Consider the following 17908-nt stretch of genomic DNA (forward strand, 5'->3'; position numbering starts at 1 on the left):
GAAGCGGCATTGCGCATGCGCCCGGCTGCGCGGGGAAAGCGGTTCGCTAACGGCTTTGCGGTCTGACGCGGGGTCGGCGGGAGCCCTGAGGAGGCGCCGGGGCGGTGAGTGCCGGGGCGGGATGAGCTGAGGGGAGGTTTTGTGGAGGTTCCCGCTGTGTTATCCGGCAGCAGCGGGGAGGAGGAGTTTGGGGAAGGGGGGGGGGGGGGCATGAGTGGTGAAGACTACAGCTCCCAGCATGCGTTTCGCTCGGCGGGCCGGTGCCGCAGCGGTGGCGGGCAGCGCTGCGTGCCGGGAGTTGTGGTTCGGCCTCGCACCCTTGTTACCGGAAAATAGTAACCAAGGAAACTCTCTAAAGCAAAAGGTAGTTTAGAAAACCGACATTGGTTTATTGCAGCGCTGGGTGCATGGGGGATCTCTCCTCCTAGCATGCACACCCAGGGACAAAAGCACACTCATTATATATATTATAGAAAAATGAATATTCATACAATTCCGAGTAAAGCCCACCTATTCCAAGAAACTTATGCATATGCTAATACATTACGTAATCGTCTTTGTGCATGCTTACTAAATGGGGGAAGGGGTCTTGGGTGGTGTCTGGGGGTCTCTAGTGGTCGTAACCCCCCATAGCTATGCTGTCCGCTGTATGACCCCGCTTCTGTGGAAGGGTCGAGCCCTTTCTGTTGACACACGCGGGTGGCTCCAAGGAAAAGATCCTGTTCTGGTTCTTACAGGATTTATCTCTACTCCTGGCGCCAGAGCTGTGAAACAAGTCAGTTAAGACACTACAAAGATGTTGTTCACAGTCTTGCTTATCTCTGCCCTTCTTTGTAATTAGTGAGGAATTTAACAGAGACCTTGGATTCTCTAAGACTAAGCCTAAGTAAGAGTCAGTGGTGACTATAAGTGTTATCAGTGCCAGAAGCAGACACTGTCTGCAAAACACGCCGTTAGCTTCTGAATGTACTGTTATTATAGCTGAAAGGAAAATTGCTGAAAGAAAAGTTGATTCTGTCGAAAGGTTACACAGAGTGGGCCTTTTAGGGCATGCTCTGAGGCCTACTTTTACTAAACCGTCTGGTATCACCCTGAGGTGTGCTGGACATGCAATCAGTAGTTACTGGAGAGGGGTGAGACACAGGGCTTTTGTTCACCTGGTGTCGGTCATGACTGTCGCCTGGCGAGCTGTGACGGGGCCTCTGCATGAGGGAAGAAGCGGCTTGAGGGGATGAAAGGAAAACTGAACACACCTGAGTCGCTGTGCTTAGAAAAGAGGTTTGTGGGATGTGATGATTACTCTCTTCAGTGTGACTCCTTTTGCCTCCATCTCTATAGGGAGTAACAAAAGGTTTAAACTGCAACAAGCAACATCATGGTTAGATGCTGGGGTAAAAGGTCCTGGTAGTAGGATGAATGTACTGAACTGCATTAGAAGGAAAAATAATTTCTGTTGTTGGAGGCCTTTAAGAACAAGTTAGACTGTTCTCAGTGCAGTTACCATTGCATTACCATTGCTGCTCTTTGGCATAGAATCATAGAATCGTTTTGGTTGGAAAGGACCTTTAAGATCATCGAGTCCAACCGTTAACCCAGCACTACCAAGTCCACCACTAAACCATGTCCCTCAGCACCACATTGACACCTCTTTTAAATCCCTCGAGGGGTGGTGACTCCACCACTTCCCTGGGCAGCCTGTTCCAATGTTTGATAACCTTTTCAGTGAAGAAATTTTTCCTGCTATCCAATCTAAACCTCCCCTGGCACAACTTGAGGCTGTTTCCTTTTGTCCTGTCACTTGTTACCTGGGAGAAGAGACCGACACCTGCCTCGCTATAACCTCCTTTCAGGTAGTTGTAGACAGTGATAAGGTCCCCCTCAGCCTCCTTTTCTCCAGGCTAAACACCCCCAGTTCCCTCGGCCACTTCTCATAAGACTTATTCTCTAGCCCCATCACCAGCTTCGTTGCCCTTCTCTGGACTCTCTCCAGCACCTCAGTGTCTTTCTTGTAGTGAGGGGCCCAAAACTGAACACAGTATTCGAGGTACATACAGACATGCTGGATTTTAAGTTTAGAAAGACATGTGAAACACGCAGTGACTTGTCTAAAAGGCAAATGGGAATGCTTTTTAGTGGTCCTGCACTTAGATCAATATGCAAGATTTAGACTTTGGTTAGCAAATATTCAAACATTTGGGCTCATTTAGCACTGGGTATTTCTGTCATTTTGCATGTTAATGTATGGTTTGTACTGTATGGATGATAAGTGCCGGATTTTAATTTTGTTTTTGTTTCCTCCTGTTCCAGTTGGTTTATAGATAATGAAACACCGCCACACATCTTCCAGTAAAGTGGGGGAGACCACTGGTGGGGGATCAGCAAAAAAAGCTTTTAAATCACAAAATCAACAAGGGCCTTCCAGCAAAAAAAAGGGAACAGATGGAGAAGGAAGAAAACAAGGTCAAAAAAGAAAGGTAATCATTATTTTGGATCAAACAAGTTAGAAAATTAACCAAAGAAAAAAAAAAGGCACTTTTGCCCAATTTTCTATTGAAATTTGTAGATAATATTTCATTAACTAAATGTAGTCCTCTTGAGGAAATGTCCAGTGTGAACAGCTCTTTTGAGACTTCACTGTACTGAAAATCAAGATCAAGTGAGCTTTTGCCCTTCTGCTCCGCAGGAGGTTTCCGTCCTCCCTGCTTCCTTGTTTCCAGAATTTCTAGTTCCATGCTAATGTGCCTATGGCACGTAGAGGGAAGCATTGCCTGATCATTAATAAAAAGGCAAGCTAGTTGTGCAGTTTTGAGGACTGCATAGCATCTGTTTGAACAGAGTGATAAGATCAGCCTTCGTGCAGCTCAGATGATGTTTATTCTGTTCTGGAGAATATTCTCTGCGTGTCTCAGGATTGGGCTAGGCAGCTTTCTGTTGGAGAGGGCTTGCTTAACCACTGAATTTATGAACAGCATGATCTCAAGATTTGGCTATCTAGCCAAATAACTTGTGCATTTCTTATTTCATGCCCCCATTCTTAGAATGGGAGGAATTAAGAAGAGTGAATTGCTTTCCTTAACGTGCTCGAGATGAATTACTGTTTCACAGTTCAAAAAGCCTTTTATGTGGTCAATAGCAACAGACCTCTGTCAGGCACTGAAGTGCTTTCACAGCCTTTTTATAGCAGGTTCCTAGTAGTATATGACTGACTGCACAGCAGAGGATGTTTCAAAATTACCATGTTTGCTGTAATTTTTATCTTTTCAGCAGGTCCTTCAGACAGTCAAAAGGAAAGCTAAGGAAGATGAGGACTATTCCCCTGCAGGTAGGATTGTATTCTTTCCTTATGTTTGTCTTGTGCAAATTCAGTGGTTTGAAAAAACACTGGAAGTAAAAGTAGTAACTGCTGTGTTGAAATCATAGATGTCTGAGGCGTCACTGAAATAAGTTTCAAAGTTTGCTTTCTGAACAGTAACAGCAAATATTTGCAGTACAGTCTTAGTGTGCATTCGTATTAACCATACGCTTTTGTTTGCAAGTAGTGTTCTTCGCTTGTAAAATTCCACAAGCACCCAGAACATTTATCTTTCTCTTCAGAGGTCATTGTCTTCTCTGTTAACCTTCTGTCTTAAGACTGGCGTGTGTTGTATTGAACATACAAATGAGATGAGGCCCCTGCTGCATTGAGTTTCTTGCTTATGTATATTCCCACTTTTTTTTTTTTTTTATTTTATTCTGGGTTTTCTCACTTGTATCACCAATCATTTTGGGAAAGTATCTGTTTAGAATGAAACTGCTGTAAGAAAGAACCTTTTCTATTTTGTGCTTTTTAAACAACTTGTGACTTGCAAACGGTAAGTACCACCTAATGTGGATAGATTTGCCCTGATAGTTTTGTGACATGGAAAAATCTTAACTGTTACATCTTTGACTACGATGTGACTGAATTGAGCCACAAAGCTGTTTATCCAGGTTTGACACTTTTTTCCTTTGTGTTAACAGGAGAAAAAGGTTCTTCAAAAAAGGTGAAACTAACCAGTGCTAAAATAGGATCTTGGCAGACTCTCTCAGAGAGCAGCAGGCAGTTTCTGGAAACTGTAATGGATTCAGTAATATTGTAAGTGCCAAATATCCTGGTGCTTCTTCTCTGTTTCCACAAGGAATAAAGTGAAAGTCGTAACCTTGCTTGAACTGGAGAAGCTTTGGAGCTTTTTGGGGCAGTATGGCTGGCTGTGTATATTTTGTCCAGTATAATATAACAATTTCTATCTGAAGTTGGAAATTTTTTGCTAGAGAAATTCTGATTATGTTCACTTCACTTGTGCTTGCAGGCTTTGAGATGAAAATTCTGCCTTTCTTTTCTTTCCAGATCTGTTTTGTGCCAACAAAGTGAGAGAAAAGATGATGTTCAGAAGCACCTCAATTTACTGAAAGAAAGGTAAGAAATTATAATTTAAGAAAAAAAAAAAAGAAGGGATTTAATTTACCCAGTTTTTTTGTACCATGCTTAGACAATTGCTTCTGGGAAAAATCACATTTAGGAAATCTCGGAAGAGAGAGTTGATGCAAAATCAAGGAGGGAAATATCTTGACGGTACATTGATTGAAATAGTCAAGTAAGAGTTATTGAAAGACCCACCTTAACTACTTCTATATGTGTAACAGAACCTAGGAGGTATTCTTAAGAGCTCCTTGATCAGTGTTGTACTTTTTATATAGGGTTTAAATTTGTGGGCAGCTATTTATTTTGTTGTCATTTCATGATAGTGGCAGGAGCAGTTATAGCTAAATTTTCTTAAATGCTAATTCATTTTCTGACTGTTGAAGTTACTTCAGAGAGAGTTGAAATTTTGTCTTGGGGTGTAACTTGTAGCCTTTACATGTAATTGTGGGAGTAATTGTCTATGCTTGAGTGTCTGAGAATTATTGTGTGCATGTGTGTTGATACACCAGGCTCTTATCAACATGGAGCCTAAGCCTATACATTGCTGCTTTTGTTCTTACAGTACCTCAAGATTCAAACATGAGGATCTAGTTTTTCATAAATGGTTTTCTTTTTTTTTTTTTTTTTTTAATGTTTAATTTGTGACGTGTTGGGTCTGATTTCTGAGTTGCCAAACTCCTGCAGTCTCATCTAAGATGTATGGAAATTGTGGCAGTTTGGTGTATCTAACAGACAGATCCAACTTGGAAGAATTCAAGTCTTCCTCAGAATCAGAAGGACCATTGGGAGCAAGCTAAAACTCTTCTTCTGACATAGAGCTATATATCATATTTCACAAAAGCATTTACAGATTTAACTAAAATGATTTTGTGTGGAAGCAGTTAATAATGCTGCTTTTAGAACTTAGCTTTACTTTGAAAAGCAGAAAGGTCAGAACTGGGAAAATATTAGTTAATGTCAGATTACAGTCAGGGAGTGTACAGGCCAATGGATAGAAACCACATGATGTCAGTATAATAGCAAATGTTAGAATGATGGGTTTTCTTATTCCTCGTTCCTTCCTTAGACATCTATTCCACATGATTTTTGGAAAACAAGACATCTTTTCTTCCTGTCTGGATCCTCTTACTTCACTGGCAGCAATTGGGCTAAACTGAGTTTAGTTTTTCCCCAGAGTAGTTATTAGTCAGTTTTCTTTTTGTTTTGCAAAGAACTCCAAACAAGTCATGCTTTCCTTTTTCTCTAATAAAGGGTGCTGAGATTTTTCAAGACTTTAAAGGTGCCTCCAGGGAAGCTGGGCAACCTGAAGAATCTCCCGAGCCTTCAAATGGCAGAGAAACAAATGCTTGAGACAAATGAAGAGTCTTTGGTACAATTGCAGGTATGAAAGGCAAGGAAGGGAAGAAAATGTCTTACCTGTCTGCTGCTGCTCAGTGTTTTGTAACGTCTTAGTAGTAAGGACTGCTGGCTATGCCTATGCTGTTGTGGAGGAGTTGTCCACTGTTCATCATTGTCACCCACCTTCGCTACAAAGCAGTGTATCTTTTAGGATGTTTTTTCAGTGACTCAGATGATGTTGATCATCAGTACCTTATATACAAAAGGCTCACCATCTCTAAAGTAAATTTTATTTTGTTTTTCTGTCTTATTTTGTCTTAGGAAGAAATAAATGAAGCTGCGCGATCAGCAGAACGTGTTGAAGAAAATGTACAGCAGCTCCAGTACAAAATCCAGGTGCTCAAGAACCAGTTAGAGGAAGATGAAAAAAAGGCCAAGAAGGTATTTCCAATGGACACTGGTGCATTCCTCTAAGGAGAATGCGTTTCCAGAGCTATCGCACCCAAGCTGTTTCTGCAGAGAGTATCATATTAGGAAGGCCTTATTTGCCTTTGGGAATGTATCTTTTCAGTCTTTCCGACTTCAGCTGCAAAATTAAGAAGTTCAGTTTTCAGAAGTTTGATGATGACACCAGTTTATTTTCCTACTTGTGTGCCTGATGTTTGGGTTTGTATTTTCTTTTTTTCCTCTTTTCCCCCTTCTAGGTATTCCAGGAAAATGGCAGTGGAGCACTCCACCTTCCAGAACTCCCCAAGCACAGTTTACAGGCACCTACTTTGCAGGTGAGCATGAAATATATTTTCAGAGACACCTTGGTTATGAGAAGACAGGCAACAGAATATGCTTTTTATCACTTAACCTCTGCCAGAGGGGGCAATTCTGAAAATTCTGAAATATCTGAAAGTTTTCTCTTTTTTTTTTCTTTTCATTGAGAACTATATGCTTACGTTTTAAAAACAGAACAAAACCCTATAAAACTTGCCATTTAAAGGATCACATGTCTTTTCCTAGGAACCCTATGGTCTAGGGAGCCTGTAATCATTTCTGAAATATATCTCTCTGTAACTGATGGAAGGAAGACTGTCCCATTGTGTGTCTTTGAATCCTTTTTATTTTAGCTGTATTTAGGTACAGCTAGGCTGCATGAAAGTGAAATTTCTGTCGGACTCAATGAAAGCTGGTTTTTATTTGTTGTCTATTATTTTATCTTTCCTTCTTTAGGAAGAAATTTTGAAGATAAAAAATCAGAAAGGTCTTTTAAAGGATATGAACGCTATTCAGCAGTCAGATGACTTGAAGAACATGTTAACCCTCATTGAAAAAACCTATGAGAAGGTGGATTTCCTTTGAGAAACCAAAATATACGGAGTCTCCTTTGAAGAAGATAATCTATGCCAGCACTCTGTTAATGTAGAGCAGCAGGATGCTAATCATGGAAGCAGTGTTTTCTTCCTAATGGCTTTCCTGTTGTGACTGCTGAATTTCTGTTAAAACATTTTCTAGGAATATCGGTATATAAATGTGTAGATACATTCTGGGACTTTAGTGATTTAAGTGATCAGCCAAGGTTTTTGGGGTTTTTTTTTTTTTTTGGACCTCTGATGACTTCTAATGATGAGATATACTGTCTTAGAAGAAGAGAGAGAAATGGATCCTGGGTTTATTTGGGCATTTTTGTATAATAAGGCAACCTGTTCCATTATATTTGGACTTCTATATCACATCTGTAAATCAGTGAAGGCAGTCTGTCTTACCAAACTAACTTTTGTTTTGGAGTTAAAGCCTCTTTAAACCTGAGACATGTAGTAAAAATATGCTTATCTAATGCTCAGTTGCAAATCCCTGTTTCAACTTTCTTACCATTTTTTAATAAAAACCCTTCATGGCAGGAAATTGAATAACATTTTTGTCCTGGTTTGGCCTAAACCAGGCCAATTTTCCTTTCAGTGATTTTTACTTTCAGTTAAGTGTCTTCTAAGTAACTGCACTGTCTGAAACTAACTGCATGTTTTGCAGACAGTGTCTGCTTCCAGGACTGATAACGCTCGAAGTTTATAGTTATCACTGAGGCACCAGTAGGGATGTTGTGCAGAAAGGCTCTTGCTGTACTTGTTCTTAGAGAAACCAAGGTCACTGCTAAATTCCTCACTGCTTACGAGTGAGGAGCCAAAGGGGGGTCGCACCTGCAGGGAGGAGCGGACAGGGCAGGTGACCCAAAATTGACCAACGAGGTATTCCATCCCATACACGTCATTCTCAGTATAAAGCGGGGGGATCACGAGGGTCTCAGCCTTCCTCCATCCTTCTGCTGTTTTGGGGGGCCTCTTCTGTTTCTTTTTGGGGGCCTCTGCCTGCTTGGGCTGCTTTGGGCTGCTTCTGCGGCTTGAGCCTTTGGCCAGTGTCCAAGGAGGACTCTGCCCGTTTTCCTGCTGCCCCCGATCCCGATCCGTGCATCCCTGAATCCATCGCTGGGCCCAGCCTAGGCCTTCCCGGAGCCTGCCCTGCAGTGCCGGGGGTGACGTGGCCGATATCCCGGGAGCTCAATTTTGGTTTTGTGTATATTTGTATATATTTGATTATTCCAATATTATTATTATGCTCTTTTTCATTATTATAGTTTATTAAAACTGTTTTAACTTTCCAGCCTGTAAGTCTCTCTCCCCTTTCCCTTCAGGTGGGCGGGGAGGGTTAACAGAGAGCATCTGCCACAGGTTTAATAGCCGGCCCAGCTTTAAACCGTGACGCTTTTATCAAATGTATAGGATTTTTTTTATATTTTCATATTAACTGCTTAAAATTTAAAAAAATACATTCACACCTGGTTTAGCCAGATGGTTGGGGAACGCAGATAAGAGCATAATAGAGCAAAGCTCTAATTTCAGAGTTGTGTACCCACCTTCTATTTCATTAACTGTCAGATATTCTTCAGCTTTAGAGAAAGAAAATTAAGTCAAAAGTCTATTTTTCCATGCACTTTAATCTCTTCTCTATTTTTTCCATGATAGAACTTCTCCCTTAAAAGATTCAGTTATTATAAAGTGCCTTCTCCAGTCAAATTATCAGCTAGAAGACAGCAGTGCTCTTTGCATTGACTTACCACACGAACACTTGTTCGTTTGTTTACAAGCTGCTGGTACTCTTAACGAGGCATGAGCTAATTATATCTATTCTCCTAGGAGAGATTAAAAGCCTCTCTGTAGTTGCTACATGTAGGATCAGGAAATCAGACTAGGTGCTTTCTTGCTTTCTACTGAATCACATCAAAAAGTATATAAATACTCAGAACTATTTCTCAAATTATTGGTCACTCAGCAAGGGGAGCACTTACTGACATAACCGCTACCCCGAAGTAGTTTAATCCAGTTTATGGGTTAATGATTTTCATGCATGCCAGCTATCTGGTACTCTGCGTACCAGTGCCAGAAGATTCTGTCTAAGCCAAAGTGTATAAACAGGTGTGAAAAAGACATAAACAAATACGTGAAGCATATAACCATCAGAGACAATGGTTTGGACACTGTACTAATACATTGTTGATGTACTTTTAATCATACGTGCTGACACTGGGAAAGACGAGGTACTGAAATAGGATGAATTTTTGTTGAGCTATTTGCATCATTTCTTATGTTTCCCCAAGAAAGGCTGTAATTACAAGACCTTTTGGAATTATTCCTGTGCCCCTGGAACTGAGATTTGTGGTCTCTTCCTTCCAAATCTAGTTGTTTAGATTGCAATGTGTTATGCTCAAAAGAGTGTTTATATGCAAAGAGGGAGCACTCCCTGGTGGGGCAGCATATAATGTCTTTCATGTACATTACGTGTTATTTCTTTGTTACTCCTAAAATCAGTTTTGTCCAGCTCCGGGTCTGTATTTTCTGATCTGGTTGTTGGTGAGTGTAGCTGAGGGGTCTCCTGTGCCAAGCCTCAACTCTTATCGTCCTCACCGCTCTCCCGTGCCTCCTCACTTATCACCCCATACCTGTACTTCTCTGCACCACATCCCGTACCTCCATCTCTCAAGGCCTCTCCTACCATGCTCAGCCTGTATTTCTCTATTCTATGTCATTGCGTTAGTCACAAATATCTCATTCAACATAGAATAACGGCTTGTTACTGCTGTGTGTATAAAACTGTGGTTGTACCATACAAAGATAACAAAATAATTATTCATAGACCCCCGGTCAATTAGGGGAAATACTAAATTACGCAGCTAAGTAAAACAAAGAGCACCTGATGAGCCTCAATCCTGAGGCCATGTAAATGCAGTGCCAAGCTGTCACTAGCGATGGAGGTACTGTGTTACAGAAGCAAGCCATAATTATTATATTTTTTTTTTTCCTGATATTGGGTGATTTATGATAGGCTGGCTGGCTGTGGATGTTGTTACTTTGGGATTGTCATGCACACATAAATAGGACAACATAAAACAGGAACATAAACCCAGACTTTTCGGAGGTGATCTTAGGTCAACTTACTTGATGGTGAATACCCTTGGGCAGAGTTGCAGAATGATCAGGTTCTGATTACTGATGAGATTAGAGGACTCTTCTAGGAGAAGGTTCACTGTTGATCAGTGTGTGTGGAGCTGTGAACTTGGGTGGTTTGAGCTCGGAGCATCTGAAGCTCTTCAATTGCACAAACCTTGGCTTCAAGTAGGTAAGTTACAAGCTACAGATTTCTTAAGATATAGCAGGAATCATAGAATCGTTCTGGTTGGAAAGGACCTTTAAGACCAAGTCCAACCATTAACCTAACACTACCACGTCCACCACTAAACCATGCCCAAACATAAAAAAAAATCAATCCATATCCTTATCAACTCTTTCTCATGCTCAAATAAAACATCTTTCTGCATGTGCTCTCCCGTAACACTTCAATGTTCCTTCTCTATTGACTCTTCTACCTTCTGCCGTAATTTATCAAGTCCAAATCAAAAGGGCAATATAGGTTAGCATCATCAAACTGGACTGTCTAGGACAAACAAAAATATCAGGCAAAGGGTGAACAGGGCTGCCACCCCAAACGATGCTTGGGGCTGCTTAGCTGGGTTGGTTTTCTCTGGCAGAACATGTCTCAGTTTACCTCAGGCTCTTAATTCCTTCATGGCATGAAGCTTAGCACTGAGAAAGAGAACTGACTACTTTAATTTCACTACCACTGAGAAGAAAAAGGGTAATTATAAGTATGTGCAAAGCAGATCACTCATTGGTATGAATGCAGAGATTATATGTCCTAATGAAAAAATTAAAGGTTCTTGCTAGAGCCTAAACTCCTGAACAAGCCTTTTGACACTTCATTAACTATGCTTACCGAGTCTCTCCTCCTCTGAAGGTGTGGCTGGATCTGCTTTTATTTCCATGCTCCGCAAAAGAAAGAATAAACCTTTTAGGAACAATATACGAGTTTAGAAAAATTTGGATCAATAAAATTATAGTTTTAAGGTTCTGGACAAGGGCTCTCGTCATTCCCCATGCAGAAGCAGCCACAAAGGGGATGCAGTTTGTTGTCTCCTAACTTCAAGCTTATCACTGCAGTTTGGAAGGACGAGCTACAAGACTGAAAGCAGGTAAGCGATCAGGTGGGTGGTCTATCAGTGCAATATTTATTTTACAATCTGAAAGCGCTTCCAGGCATAGAGCTGTAAGAACTGTCCTTAGGTAAAAGTAGCTGTATATTCAGACACGTATCGATGGTGCCTTTAGATGTAGTTACATGCATACTGATGCATTGTGACACAGAGGCAGTTTTCCCCTTGGAAATGGAGTATAAGCTTCAAGAAAGGTAAATATGCACATTTGGTCATTAAATGAGATTTTTTTTTTATTTTTATGTTTGGTGAAGCAAGGCAAGGAACAAGGGGAGGGCTTGAGGCTGTTGGTGGATCACATGGATGCTAGAAGATATTTTCTTATCTGAGGCACAGATATCTTAGTGGAGCAGCCTGAGCTTCACTATCTTGCTCTGTTCACATATATCTACCCTGACCTGGGGAGCAGATTGCCTCTGTAAATGTGTTGCTTAATGCTGTGGTTTGTTCAACCCTTAATCTGTCTGGCAAGGACCACAACAAGAGCCAATTAGTGCTGACTGTTGTGTTGTTTCTCTGTTAAACAAAGCCTCCTCACTTGGAAATGTCTAAATGTTTGAAACCTAAATATGGAAGGAAGATTCAAGTTACGAGATTCAAAAACCTTTAGAAAAAAAACCTACATGCTGTGCATCTGTAGAATTAAACAAAATAAGAAAAAGGCCAGATTGGTGCATTGTATTAAGAATAAGTGAATAGAAGCCTTTTCTATGGGTAACAGATCGGTCATAGCGGTGATCTTGGAGACTCCCTGACCAACTTGCAGTAGAAGATCAACTATAAGGTTAATAAATAGTGCTGACAAGCCAAGCCATCAATGCTGAGACCCTTCAATATTTGTAGTATGCAGATGCTTTTTATTTCCTTTAAAAACATAGGAAAATCAGATTGAGTAGCACCTGGTTGTTGTTTTACTTGTGATCTGTGTGTTGGATCAGTACCTTTGTAGTAGCCATATAGTGTTTAATAAGCAAATGTGGGAGCTGAGGATGGATGACCACCTAGCCCCCTGCTACAGGATTTATTGCTCCATCTCTAATCCTGACAGGTGGCTGCTTATAAGATGTTTGTTAGTGGTAAGGTGGATACTTGATGGCTGCAACAATTTGTAAGGTATGTGAAGATTTATAATGAACTCCAGCAAAAGGAGATGCTTTTAAGATTAATTGATGCACATTTAAGAGGTAAAAGAGAGGATGAAGGATGTGATACTTTTGAGAAACCTTCACATTTGAATTTTTTCCTTGGATTTTTAAAGTGAAGATACATGTTTATTGCTTCTTGGAGGTTTTTTTGGGGTTTGGAGTGCTTTGTTGTTGTTGTTGTTGGGTTTTTTTGACAGACTGTAGCTATGTTGTTTTGGATGGGCTACTTTGGATTTACAGCAAAGGTGGAAAGAAAAAATAATTTCCAAGGGAAGGCAGCTTTTTCACAAATAAGATTTGTGGCTGTCATTCTCACAGTAACTCCTCTGCTAAAGAGATTACCCTGGGGAATAAACTGTCCCAAATCATGGTCTAAAAAGTTAAAGCTGAATTAACAAAGTACAAATTACTTGTTAGTAACCAGTAAGAGAGCTCAGTCATATCTAGGCTTAAAGCATTTGATGGTAAGAATTTATTTTTACAGTTTTTACCAGTAAAAACTAACATGATATTTTGGGGCAGACATGAGAAAGCCCTCTTTTTGAACCTATCTGTAAGTGACCTGCCTGATGTTGCACAAGAAACCTGGTGTAGAATAACAAATGAAGTCCAGGATTTTCCAACTCCAACTTGGTCTGCCAAACACCATCCCATCTTGCTCTTCTCTGCACATCCATCCATTGAAAAAAAAATTATTCCTAAAATGCTTTCCATAGGAAAACGCTGAAAAAGGGCACTTGTGGCAGCTATTGTATTTTATGAAATTAACAATTATGACACTTAGATCCTCCAGATTATTGCTTTTCTGAGTGGCCCTTTATACCTTGTATGTGTTTCCAGAAAGGAAGATGCTGGTGCTCAGCTGCTCCATGAAGCTGCAGATGCTGGAGAAAATGCTAAGGTGGAGTTTCCCCGAGTCCCTCAAGGTAACACAGCACTGACCTATTGTTTTCTGTGGTATCTCCATCAGTGAATTCAGGATATTTGCTGGGGAATCACAGCTGTGGGGAGAGGGTTGTGCTGCTTCTGGGCTGACTGATGTTTGCTGTTTAGATGACTACATCTGAGATATCCATTTGGCCCTGCTTACTAACCCAAATCCACATAAGAAAGAGAGAAGCAAACTGGTTCACCTCCTCTCCAAAGTAATTAGGGTTGGCAAAATTAGGCAATTGTTTATCTTCATAGACTGGACATGGCACTTAGTGCCATGGTCTAGTTGACATGGTGGTGTCAGGGCAATGGTTGGACTCGATGATCCCAGAGGTCTCTTCCAACCTGATTGATTCTGTGATTCTGTGTGATTCTGTAATATGCCTTACTGGTGAGTGTGTAGGTATCAACCTATGTGATAAATGGGTGTGTGTGTGTGTATGAAAATCTAAATGTGTGCTTTCAGCTTCGTGTCACTGGTTCAGTCTCTGGTTTATAACACAGATGCCACAGTAGCATGTCTCTAACTGCCTTTCTTCTCTTGGCTGTTCACCCTTCAGGTTTATGGAGCTGTGATGAACATCAACCGAGGGAACCCCTTCAGGAAGGAAGTGGTGGTGGACTCATGGCCAGACTTCAAAGCTGTTATCACCCGGCCACGGAGGGAGGTAGATTGACATGGTTTATTATCTTTGTTTCTGAGAGGTGGATCCAACATGACTGAGGCTCAGCTTTCCAAGAGCTTTGTGGATGGGGCTGGCTTTATATAGGAAGCATGTAACAGGGGTGGGAAGGAACTGGAAAATGCAATAGGACAACCCAGTGTGTGCCAGCACAAACTCCACTGTAGGGAGTGCTGCTCTTTCCTGAAACATTCTGCCTAGCAATTATAGCCTAACCAAGCTTACCGATGAAGTACACGCTCTAATTGATCATAATTATCCTGTTTGCATCGACTGAAGAATAACTTGCATAGCTTATGTAGAGACACATTTTACCTGCACTCACACCACCTGAGTGAACTTTCCCAGGATTCCTTGGTCTCTCTAGTCTTTGTGCAGACAGAAGAGCCTTAGTGAGGTTGTGATGGGCAGGTGTGGCTACAAAGTGAAAGAAGGGTCCTTCTGCAGTCTTTTATTCCATGACAGGCAGTGATAAAGAAATGCTGGAAGGGGCATTGACTCAGCCCCTTCTGTTCACCATGATAAAGCAATCTCTGAGTTGCATGAATTTGAGTCTCCAGGCTAGGGGACAAGGTCTTGGTGGTGTAGTCTCATGTGGGGTACTATGAGTACTGCCTGTGCAGTTAAATCGTTGGCATGCTCTCTGGGACAACAAGCTCTCCTAGGCCAGCAATGCAGGAGTCGGCACAGGACATGGACAATCCCCAGTTGGCAGTTTGGATGTTTCCAACCTGTTTTGGAGACTATGAGAGTTTAATAGTACTGATGAGGCCAGACCATGCTATTTCAGCTCAGGGGCGGAGAACAAGCATTGGTACTATTTTGTTTACCAGAAGAGATGTGTTCTAAACATGTTGATCTTGGCAACCATATAACACAGCATGGTTTTTGGGACAACCAGTAGTAGAGGTGAGCTTTGAATTAGGCAAGATTTTCAAGAAACTGCCACCAGCTTTGGGTTACCATGCCTTGGGTACATGAGGACTTACTACCATTGCTGCTTTCTGCTAATATGACACTGTGGAGAGCAACAGATATTTCTGCTGTCTTGCTTGAGAGTCACTACTGAAAGTGTCCTAAAAGAAGCCTCCCTGAAGCTCCAAACATTTGTTAAATCTCTGGGGTTGGCTTTCAGTGAGTTTTGATTCTGATGTGAAAGATGTGCATGCGGGAAGGGGGAGGATATTTAATTCTTCCAGATTTTTTCTCCCCAGAATGAGATAGATGACCTTGACCATTATACCAATGCTCATGCAGTTTTCTACAAGGAGCTACAAGCTTACCAGGAGCTACTGGAAAACACAAATGTCATCAACTGGGGACAAATTTTTCAGATACAAGGTACAGTCCAGCCTTAATTGGTTTAGAGGAAACAGAATAGATAAACTAGTTGGTTTAAAAAGTCTTAATGGGGTGCAGACCCTGCCATTCTGCTCCATAGAAAGGCTTCTTGTACTTATGTAAAACACAAGATGTAGGATATGGCTTTTCTAGCTTTTGAATTTCATCCCTATCTTATTCACTGTTACCATTTTGAGTTCAGCTTTCAATTAGATGGAGCTATTTCCTTGCCAGGAAGGCATGTTTGTTTATGTTTATTTTTGCTGCTGGCCATAGGATTCTGTAGACAACATACAGACTAAGCTGAGCAGTAGTTAATGCGGTAATTGGAGGTTTAGTGAGAGACAGTGTTTGGAATCTGAACCTAAACAAGACCTAAATGGGAAACAATACACACATTTTTAATGGTGAAGGGTAGAAGAACTTGCTTCTGGAACACGTGATTTCTCCATGATTGAAATCCTTGTATTACAACTGGGTAATTTACTGGGTAAATTACTGGGTAAGAGTTAGATAGGGAGGTCACTTGGAGAGGGTCTACATCCTCATCGTTCTGGTGATTGGATTAAATGAGAAGTTTGGTGCCTTCTGACCTTCACATATGTAAAGCTATAGCTAAAGTGTGGAGACAACCTAGTTAATAATTTTGGAGATTTCAAATACCTGACTAGTTCCATTATAAGTGTACTGTTGGACTTTATTTAAAAAAAATGCTTTGTTTATGAAGTGCCTCAATATTTATCTTTGTATACACAGGACTTCAGGATGGAATATGTGAAATATCCAGAACAGTGGCTTTATCTAAGCGGGTAGATGTGAGAACATCCTCTTTCCAGATGGTTATCCATTCAGACCCGGCCATGCTGCCAGATGTCAGGCTTCAGTATGTCTAAGCACTCCATGTCATTTGTCAATGTCCTTACTATAGCAATACATTTCCTGAAAGTACATTTACATCACAAATATCAGGAAGACTGCTAGGCTTTCTATGTGACTGAGTCAAAAACCTGACTGAGGAATTGCTTGGTAAGGAAGGAAGTATTCCCTTAAATACTTACCAAGATTTTTCCGTAACCAGTCTATCACTTTTGCAGTTTTATATTCCAGAATAGTCCCCATCCCCACCTCTTTTTGTGTATACATGGAACCCACAGGTCTGCTTTCCATCTCCTTTTGACCTTCCTGTGTCAAAGCTCCTTAGATTTGATAGATGGACCTGGGACTCCTGCAAAGTTTATTTTTCACAAGGGGCCTTTACACAACTGCTTGAAGCCTTCTAAGTTTTCTAACATCCCTCTGCTGGCAAGATATCAGTCTGACATCAGAGCACAAGAGTAAGGGAACCAGACACTCCATTTTTCCTGGAATAAATATCTCAGCAGTGGATTCAAAATCCAGAGAGAATCTGTCAGTCTTGGAGGATGAGAGACTGGAAATCAAATCCTTTCCACTATCCTGTGCTACTTAATATGTCACTGGTGCTCCTTGCCTTCCTTAATGTATTCTCCACTCTTCCTATAAGGAATAAGGCACCTCTGGAGTGTGTTGTGTGGACTCAGGAGTTTATATAAACAAAGACCTAAAATGGAGAGGCACTGCCCTCTATAAATGTTCCCAAACCTCTAGCCTAATGAACTCAGCTCTCTTTGATTCCCCTTTCTTATACAGACTTGGAAATCTATGTGGCTGAAGAAGACAGCTTTAAATCTAGTATGGTTGCTTAGAGAATATGATGTACATCTTTCTGCCTAATACAGTTTCTGTACTGTCTTTTAGGATGGACCCTAAATTAATGCTGGCTTACCTGGACATCTCCCATGCCAGTCTGCTCAGCAAAACCTGGTCACGGGGGGGCAACCGAAGGAGCCAGAAGTACCTTTCTAACCTCATTTGCTGCTTCCCCAGTGTCTGTGTCTTGGATGGCAATGGGTATCCCCTCTCCTGGAGCCTGACAGACCAGTTTGCCACCATGATTCATAGTTATACTCTTCCACAACATCGGAGGAAGGGTTATAGCAGGCTTGTGGCTACCACTTTAGCTAAGAAATTACATAGCTGTGGCTTTCCAGCACAGGGTAATGTCCTGGAGACGAATATACCATCAATAACTTTGCTGAAAAGCATGAATGCCCAGTTTCTTCCCTGCTCATTTTTCAGAGTGATTCACACACCTTTTCATTTTTTAGCCAAATCTCACTTATAGACAAACCTCACAAACCTCTGCGTTCACATCAACTTTTGTGCACTGCAGGAGCACTTTGGTAGTATTTAATAACTTGGGTGAGATCAGAAATCATACAATATAATAAAATAGAAGGTATTAATTGCTCATGACTTGTCTGCTGAGGGAAAGCTGTGCATGGCAAATCCAAAAGACTTAGGAATGGTTGTAAATTTAATAATTCAACTGTAGTGGATATTCCAATTGTACTGCTTCTGG

The 17908-nt window shown here is 41.1% G+C and overlaps 2 protein-coding genes across 3 annotated transcripts; both read left to right on the forward strand.

The window, feature by feature from the left end:
• The first annotated feature begins 28 nt into the window (after positions 1 to 28).
• CENPQ (centromere protein Q) lies at positions 29 to 7687 on the forward strand. Of its 2 annotated transcripts, none has more exons than XM_068407637.1 (9): positions 29 to 104; positions 2308 to 2474; positions 3268 to 3322; positions 4000 to 4114; positions 4367 to 4435; positions 5693 to 5822; positions 6101 to 6220; positions 6484 to 6561; positions 7001 to 7687. In XM_068407637.1, exons 2-9 carry the CDS (start codon positions 2322 to 2324, stop codon positions 7127 to 7129), a joined length of 849 nt encoding a protein of 282 aa, XP_068263738.1. In that variant the 5' UTR covers positions 29 to 104; positions 2308 to 2321; the 3' UTR covers positions 7130 to 7687. The 2 variants fall into 2 exon arrangements, with proteins under 2 accessions (XP_068263738.1, XP_068263731.1); XM_068407630.1 differs by having other exon boundaries at positions 3265 to 3322; positions 7001 to 7686.
• A 4724-nt stretch (positions 7688 to 12411) lies between these two features.
• On the forward strand, positions 12412 to 17908 carry GLYATL3 (glycine-N-acyltransferase like 3). Its single transcript, XM_068413322.1, has 6 exons — positions 12412 to 12479; positions 13352 to 13437; positions 14005 to 14112; positions 15342 to 15468; positions 16225 to 16351; positions 17245 to 17908. The coding sequence occupies exons 2-6, from the start codon at positions 13360 to 13362 to the stop codon at positions 17669 to 17671; spliced, it is 867 nt and encodes a 288-aa protein (XP_068269423.1). The 5' UTR covers positions 12412 to 12479; positions 13352 to 13359; the 3' UTR covers positions 17672 to 17908.

The sequence above is a fragment of the Nyctibius grandis genome, chromosome 1, assembly GCF_013368605.1.
Source record: "Nyctibius grandis isolate bNycGra1 chromosome 1, bNycGra1.pri, whole genome shotgun sequence".
NCBI classification, from domain to species: Eukaryota; Metazoa; Chordata; class Aves; order Nyctibiiformes; family Nyctibiidae; genus Nyctibius; species Nyctibius grandis.

Bases quoted from the DNA above. Each gene is read 5' to 3' on its own strand.
- CENPQ (XM_068407630.1), top strand. From the start codon at position 2,322: ATGAAACACCGCCACACATCTTCCAGTAAAGTGGGGGAGACCACTGGT. The intron at 2,475-3,264 runs GTAATCATTATT...TTATCTTTTCAG, and splicing joins AACAAGGTCAAAAAAGAAAG to CAGGTCCTTCAGACAGTCAA. The intron at 6,221-6,483 runs GTATTTCCAATG...TCCCCCTTCTAG, and splicing joins ATGAAAAAAAGGCCAAGAAG to GTATTCCAGGAAAATGGCAG.
- GLYATL3 (XM_068413322.1), top strand. From the start codon at position 13,360: ATGCTGGTGCTCAGCTGCTCCATGAAGCTGCAGATGCTGGAGAAAATG. The intron at 13,438-14,004 runs GTAACACAGCAC...TTCACCCTTCAG, and splicing joins GTTTCCCCGAGTCCCTCAAG to GTTTATGGAGCTGTGATGAA. The intron at 15,469-16,224 runs GTACAGTCCAGC...TTGTATACACAG, and splicing joins ACAAATTTTTCAGATACAAG to GACTTCAGGATGGAATATGT.